Source organism: Mus caroli, chromosome 1, assembly GCF_900094665.2.
Source record: "Mus caroli chromosome 1, CAROLI_EIJ_v1.1, whole genome shotgun sequence".
Classification (NCBI taxonomy): Eukaryota; Metazoa; Chordata; class Mammalia; order Rodentia; family Muridae; genus Mus; species Mus caroli.
This window is the reverse complement of record NC_034570.1, coordinates 155,636,709-155,644,793: the sequence shown is the minus strand read 5'-3', so window position 1 is coordinate 155,644,793 and position 8,085 is coordinate 155,636,709. Positions and strand designations below refer to the sequence as shown.

General features: G+C 43.1%; 1 protein-coding gene across 2 annotated transcripts in view; it reads left to right on the top strand.

Annotated features, from left to right (window-relative positions):
• The window catches only part of Tiprl (TOR signaling pathway regulator), a 22,910-nt gene extending 18,334 nt beyond the window's left edge, over nucleotides 1–4,576 (top strand). Inside the window, exons 6-7 of one of the 2 annotated variants that reach the window (XM_021162922.2) lie at nucleotides 474–536; nucleotides 2,430–4,576. In XM_021162922.2, the coding sequence (XP_021018581.1) occupies nucleotides 474–536; nucleotides 2,430–2,570 (204 nt within the window). In that variant the 3' untranslated portion in view covers nucleotides 2,571–4,576. The remainder of the gene's footprint in view (nucleotides 1–473; nucleotides 537–2,429) is intronic. The other variant, XM_021162914.2, reaches the window with a different exon arrangement.
• Nucleotides 4,577–8,085: the final 3,509 nt, after the last annotated feature.

The window sequence follows — 8,085 nt, the reverse complement described above, 5'->3', positions numbered from 1 at the left end:
TCTCTTCTCTTCTCTTCTCTTCTCTTCTCTTCTCTTCTCTTCTCTTCTCTTCTCTTCTCTTCTCTTCTCTTTTCTTTCTTGTCTTAAATATGTCTCTGGCTGTCTTAGAGCTTACTGTGCAGACTAGGCTAGCCTTAAACTCATAGAAATCTGCCTGCCTCTGCCTTCCTAGTGTGCTGGGATTAAAGGCATTTAACCACAGTGCCTGCCTCACAAAATGCACTTTTTTTAACCTAACTTTAAAAGTCTTAAATGGCTGAATTTGAAGCTAGCCTGGTCTACAGAGTGTTCCAGGACAGCCAGGGCTACACAAAGAAACCCTGTCTCAGTAAACAAAACATAACAAAACAGTCTTATATGGGAAAACTGTACAAAAGGATGTTTTGTTTGTTTGTTTAAGTGTCTGTTTTATAGGGAGGATTTTATAATATACATATATAAATATATTGTAATTTTTGTATTTTTAACTATAGGCTGACAAGACCTACATGTTACGAGAATATACATCCAGAGAGAGCAAAATTGCTAATTTAATGGTAAATACTTAAATTTTAAGTATTTAGATGTTGAATTTTAATAATTCATTTTAAGTCTCATATCCCACTGATCCTACCCATTCATCTAAATTTGCATCAGAAAATGTGTGCCAAGGACCAGCCTCTGCTTGGGAGTTCTGTTTGAAAGTAGCAAAAAACAAACAACTGGAAGTCAAGTCAGGGAACAACCTATGTTGTTCTCTAGACAGCTTTCTCTTGCAGGCCTAAAGACATCTCTTGAAGATCACAAACCCAGTTTTTTATGTAGATATCAATTCAGTCATTACACCCAGTTCCCTTTTGATTATCCTATGAATCAACATCCCATGGCCTTTGGTTCTTAGGAGACAGCAAGCACACTTTTTATTACTGAGCCCTTCAGATATCTGTCAGCCTTTGTTAAGCACAGAGATAAGATAACTGGATGGGGCATGGATCTAAATTCCCTCAGTCCCAGGCTGACCTCAAACCCAGGGATCTGTCTGCCTTTTTAAGCATACAAAAAACTTAGCTGGGTAGGATCTCCTGCAATCACCATTCCCTAGCTCTCTGTATCTCCTTCCTTAGTGTCTTTCTGACCAGTTGGCTCACAGCACAGCTGCTTTTGTTCCTTTAGGTTAGTGAAGCCCCTCGTATAATTCATATTGCATCCTTATATTTTACATAGTTGAGAAATTATATATTTTTGATATCATGTTTTCAGAGTTTTTTTACAGCCTTAAGGGCTGTCCTGAAGGTCTCAGGGTTTACCATTTTACTGAGACATTAGCTACACTTTCGCCTCCTGGACTGATGGAGTCATTAATGTTAACAGGGAGGACATTCCTCAAAGGAGGAACATGAAAATACTTAATTATACAAACAAGCCCTAGGCCACAGCAGCCATGACATAGTGGAGGCCTCTGCCCTGTTCCAGGCCTGGGAACCACGTCCTTCCACCCCTTCCAAAGCAGATGTGCTCCTCCTGGGCTCTGCAGGGTGGGTCTCCAGCACCAGGGCACCTGGAGATCTTCGCTGCCATCCATCTGAGTCCTGTTCATTCTGAAGAAGCTGAGATGCAGAGGTGTGACCTGAGTCCCATCACTGCAGCTGGTGCCATGGATGTTCCTCTGACTTAGCACCTGACCCTCTAGAATGCTTAATAATTTATTCGTGTTTTGAGATTATACTAGAGTTCCATAAGTTTTCTCTTTCCCCTCCCAGGCCTCCCATGTCCTGTATCTCCCTAGTCTTTCAAATTCATTCTCTCTTTCTTCCATCACTGTAAACATATAGATACATCCTACTCACTCTGTGAGGTTACTTGTATGTAGATGTTCGTACACATTCCTTTCTCTTCCAAAAACTGGTGCCTCTGTACCCACGTCTGTAATTATTCTGACATAATTTTCCTGTATTTTTTGTTCCCCTGGAATTTGTGAAGCCCTTCCGTGGCACTTGGGTTTTGTAATGAATTGGCTTAGTACATGTCTACAAAATAAGTATTTTTTTTAAACCATAGTACTTACTCTGTCTAAATATAGTGTATGCTTGGATTAGAATAGTTAGTAACTGTCGTAGAATGTGTACTGGACTCTAACTAAAGATTGAACTTTCAAGTTACTCAAGTAACGAATACTAGGGAGGGATTTGATCAAAATGTGTGGGATTCTTTTAGCACTTACAGTAGCACTGTCAGTTATATGACACCACGTTCCTTGAAGATCAGCCACACAGTTGAAGGATTGAGTGATGGGAAGCAGCTGTTACCTGGAGGAGCGCTTAATGCTCCTCCTTACGTGGAGCGTCCCCAGGGCTGAAATTAACATGCTTTGTGAAGTCTTACACTAGAAGGTTTCAGAAATTGTGGGAGCCATAACTGAGAATATACTAATACGATTTTGTTTTTCCTAGCATGTTCCACCTTCCCTCTTCACGGAACCTAATGAAATATCACAATATTTACCAATTAAGGAAGCAGTTTGTGAGAAGCTCGTATTTCCAGAAAGAATTGATCCTAACCCCGTGGACTCACAAAGCACGCCCTCAGAATAAAATGTGGTACAGCAGACTCTCTCCATGCGGAACCTGACTGGATACCTTGGCTATTTGTAGGGGTATTTTTATTATGAGAATTAATTTCCTTGCTTATGCGCAGATTTTCTGTAGCCTTTAAGGAAAATAAAAGATTGCTGCAGGCAGGTTCCGCTCAACTCCTGTTTATCCTGTCTGTTTTCAAGTTCCTGCTCCAGAGAGAGATGTGCTCTGGAGCTTACATCAGCAGTGATGTGTGTGGGTCTCATGAGGGGACATGGTCTGCATCCGGCCTGAAGCATCGTCTTCACTGTGAGGAGTCTGACTATAAGGCCGTCACTGAGCCCCGATGCCTGGGACCTGCCGGCCGCCATAGGATGCTGACTGCATGCTGATGTGCTACTCTGGCTCTTGGCTGTGGGCTTTCTGGTGTTTGTTCGCACTTACGGAGAGTTGTGACATGTCACCTACAAAATTAATCTTGTATTAGTCATTAGTTGGAGTTTCTGGGCAACATATTGTGTGTGTTTGTACACACAAGTATTTTTTAAATCTTTTCATTTAAATGTCTTTGTCTCTGAGTAGTGTTAGATTACTTATTTTGATAATTCATTGTTAAAAATTGTGGAGAATTAAAATAAAATAATTGACTTTTTAAAAAAAAATTAAAGAGGTGGGCGGTGGGGAGGAGGAGTGTGCATCTGAAGACTGTATTAGTGTATTCCTGTGAGGAGTACCCAGGTGTGTCCTTGGCCATTTCTAAATATGACATATGCCATTTTATATTTATTTGTCCAAGTGTCTTTTGTAAGAGGAGAATAAATAATAAGGAATTATGTATTCATAGTTTGCTGTTTCTTTCAGCTTTTCTTAGACTTACTTGAAGATTGGATTAGGATGTATCGTTCTCATTCATTTATTTTGTTCTGAACCCGTTCAGTATTGCAGACACATTTCCCACGCAGATTACAAATGGAAGCTGCTAGTTATGAACTCGATCCCCTAGTTCGTTCGCCTTTAAGTGCCTGTCTTTCTTCTCCCTCTGCTCCTTACACTCCTGAGGGCACTTTTAAGTAGTCAGAACACATGGGTACATGTCATGCATAGCATCCCCTTCAGTTCTGAGTACCATGTTCTCTGCTGTGGCATAAGGGATTACATAATGAAGCGATAGAGTGTAGTTGGTCCTTTATACCGTGAGTGCTGTGTATGTGGAGTCATCCGGCTCCTCATCAAACAGTTGAAAACATCCCATCGATTCTGACCACGCACAGACTTTTTGTCGTTATTCCCTGACTGTCAGAGTTTTAGCTATTTGCCATGTATTAGGTATTATGAGTGAAATACAGGGTAATTTACAGTCTATGAGAGGATCTGATGGCTTATTTTTTATTTTGATATTTATGTGAGTGTGAACCAAATCTCCTATGGTGACGGAGACAACTTTCTGTGGGGTTAAGGTCCGCCAGAGAATACAGAAGCATCTACATGTGGTGTCAGATGCGATGGCAGAAATAACAGCTTGAGAAAGATGGGAGGAGCGACTTTGGTATTCCTCTCTGCTTTTGAAGAAGCTGTCGCAGGCCTTGAGATTGTCATTACCATAACCAGGGAAAAAGCCAGGCAGTCAAAAAAATTACCACGCCTTGAACAACTGAAAGTGGGATTGCAAAACAAACTGAATCTCAAAGAATGGGAAGCTCCAAGGAGAAAAAGGACAGAGACTGCCTCCTCTTCAGAGCATAAGAGAAAGGTGGCTAATATAGCCACAGCCAACATCTTACTTCAAGATAATCACATCATTTCCTCTTCCCTTCCATCCTCTCAGCCTGTCATATGCTCCTCCATGCTCTTTAAATTCATACATGCATGAGTGTCTGTCTAGGTTCTAAATATATAAGTACAACCTGCCCAGGCTGTATCATGTTACTTGCATGTATGTTTTCAGGGCTGACCATTTGAAGTTAGATAACTAAATTATGCTGTTCCCTGGGGAAGACTGTTTGCACCTGTCTCGACATTCCTTAATTTACTGTAGTTCATTGTGTAGGATCATTTTACAAATTAAATTCTTTTTTAAAAAAAAGATCTATTCTGTATATTTGAGTACACTGTTGCAGTCTTCAGATATACCATAAGAGAGCATCAGATCCCATTACAGATGGTTGTGAGCCGCCATGTGGATGCTGGGAATCGAACTCCGAACCTCTGGAAGAGCAATCAGTGCTCTTAACAGCTGAGCCATCCCTCCAGCCCCATTTTATAAATTCTTAAAGGCTGTGTGTGGACTAGTGTGTCATTTTTGGAATAGCTACAAGTCTCAGTTAAGGGGACTTACTAACTTTCTCAGTTAAGGATGTGCCTCTTAGATCCAAAGGTCTGTGCCTGGAAAAGAACCAAGCGGAGCTCATGCAAGTCCTGGTAAGGAGGCCAGGCAAGCAGGAAGTAACTGGGGACAGGGGTAAAGCCCTGCCCACCTACCATAGGTTCCCAGCTCTGAAGGGTTTAAATGCCTTAGGGTGTCGTGGGGAAAGCTGCAAAAAACTGTTTTCATCCCTATTGCATCTGACAAAGCCTACTTGCCCCTGGAGGAGGAGTGGAGAGTCCTGGACAGGCAAAGGACAATTCCTACCAAAGAAGGAATGGAAGCCAAACTTGGCTGACTTGAGGAACTGGAAAGCAGCGAGGACCATAGCTCCATATGCAGAATACTGGGACTGCTGCCTCTGGGGTGGGAGGGTGCTCGTGACATTTTTCACTTGGGACCATTGATTTAAGGTAGGGTTTCTCCCTGATTGCTGAATGAGGTGCAAGTGTCGAGAAAGCCACACCTTGAAAACCAGATACAACTGCCCACAGCAGGCTAGCCAAGGTCAACAGAGAAAACTTTCCTGTACCCCAAAGTGAGCCCGGGGGCCACTAGGTAAGAAGGAAACCAGTCTATGTTAAAGGAAGAGCAAAGTGTTGATCCATATCTCCTAATGGAGTAGGCACTGGGGACCCTTAAAGCTGAGGATAAGCAGTACTTTAAAACACATAGACTGCTGGGAAGCATGGAATTCCAGCTTCTAGTTTGAACTACATGGTGAGACTTTTTCTAAGAAAACCAAAGGCTGGAGATGCTGCTCTGTGGTTGAGGGTGAATATGCTTAAGAGCACAGGTTCAATTCCCAGTAGTGCAGAAACAAAAACAGCCCTGTTAGCTGGGGTTTATGGGAACAGTCATACCTATGGGAACACCTAGTAATCATTTGGTGATTGAATGATGAGGGAAGCCATGCAATGGGCACATTTACTTACATAACGAGGCAAGCTTTCTGTTACTCACTTCTCACAATTATAAAATGTATTAATGAATAACAAAACATCATTCCTGATAGTGCTTGTTGTAGAAAGTAGAGATGCTCTGATTTCTTATTCCTTCTTATGGAATTCTTTTTCATTTGTTTGAAATTCTCTGAGAATCTAATACAATGTGTTTTGATCATGTTTACTCCCTACTTCATGTCTTCCTGGACCCACTCCTCCCCAACTTCGTCTTTTTCTTTTTCTTTTTCCTTTCCTTTTCCTTTTTTTTTTTTCCCACCGAGTCCAATAAGTGTTGCCTATATACTTATGAGTATGGGCACATCCACTGGGCCATCAGTTGTCAGCAGCTCGTCAGCTAGGGGTGGAGGGTCGTGAGCCCCTCCCACCTCCATGCTGGACTGGTGACTGGCTTCATCTTGTGCAGGCAGCCACAGCTGCAGTGAGTTCTAGAGAGCTGTCATGGTTAGAAGACTTTTTTTGTTTGTTTGTTTGTTTGTTTTTTGAGACAGTGTTTCTCTGTGTAGCCCTGGCTGTCCTGGAACTCACTTTGTAGACCAGGCTGGTCTGGAACTCAGAAATCCGCCTGCCTCTGCCTCCCAAGTGCTGGGATTAAAGGCGTGCGCCACCACTGCCCGGCTAGAAGACTTTTTGACCCTGCTTAGTTTCTTTGCTAACATGCCTATTGTAGCTTCCTTCTGTGGCTCATACCAAGATGCTTGCTGATCTTTCCTATGGCATGATCTTTCCTATGGTGTGCACGTAAGTTAAACAGGAGGCTGGTTTGCCTTACAGCTTAGGAGGTTAGATGGTACTTGTGGAAAATCAGCCTGTTGTGATATCCTTTTGAGGAAAACTGTTGAGGTGTTTGGATCCACGTGAGTTTTAAGGCTGTGTTAGTCTTACAGCCACAGGGCTCTGTGGTTGTGGCATGGGCACTGAGTATCCCAGACCAAACCCCATCTCAGCAAATACTCTTTGGCTTGGGTCTCCAAAGCAGACTCAGAAAAGCATGAAGGAGGCTGGTTATTTGAAAGGTGAAGGACAGCAGAGTGAGAAGAGGAGAAATAAGGGAGAAAAACCAAGTGTGTGATGAACGGGTAGGTCCCTGCTGTGGTCTAGCTGGCCTTAGTCTTGGCAGAGTGTTCTGAGATCCTGGGATACACTCATGTTGCTTCACCAAAGGAGGAGAGGGAGACTGGGCCATTTACATTCCTATCCTATAGCTGGGATGGGAATCCGGAATGAGGGCTCTATTCTTTGAAATGCTCACTTGACCAAGCCCACTCAGTCAGTCAACAGGTTCTCCAGCCCCGGAGTGAGGATTAAAAAGAAAAAAGACAATTAAGCAACATTGTAGCATGGCCTCAGTCAATTCTGAGACTGAAGGCAGGCTTAGTTTTTCCCAATCCGCTTTTTATACCATTTTAATTACATGCAAGCATTAAGGGTGACTAGTACAACGAGGAGTCAAGCAAGACAATAGTCAAGGAACAAGCAAGACAGTAAACACAAAGTCCCATGATCACTCTGGTGGTTGCTGCTTCTATGGATGATCAAGATATCTGAGCCTACTTCTCTGTTCTAACCTAGAATCAGATTTTTACTTCCTTGTCCTTGGCCAATGTCAGATTCCTGCCTGGACTTACTTCTTCCTCATGGCCTAATGTCAGATTCCTGCCAAGCGGCACCCCAAAAAGCTCTCCACACTTACTACTACACAATACACACATAAATGCACACGTGCTTGGCTGCAAGAGAGAGACTGTCTGCTTCCAGGATGTCCACTCAGTGTAGGAAGAGACATGTTAGTTGAGGGAGATGAGGTGGGCACCAGCAGCCCTTGTTACAAAGTGGAAAAGTGTTTTGTAAAGGAGTGTCCTGACATCTCTAATCTGTTGTTAACACTTCCCAGGTGTGTGGGCATTTCTGAACTTAGTTTATTTTATCCCACCTGGCCTTCAGGCAGCAAGAGGTATGGCATCTTCAGCAACCTCAGAGTGGGTTAACTCTTCATGAGTCAGAGAGAAGAGAGGGGAGGGGAGGGGAGGGGAGGAAGAGGAGAGGAAGAGGAGAGGAAGAGGAGAGGAAGAGGAGGAGAGGAAGAGGAGAGGAAGAGGAGAGGAAGAGGAGAGGAAGAGGAGAGGAAGAGGAGAGGAAGAGGAGAGAAGAGAAGAGAAGAGAAGAGAAGAGAAGAGAAGAGAAGAGAAGAGAAGAGAAGAGGGGAGGG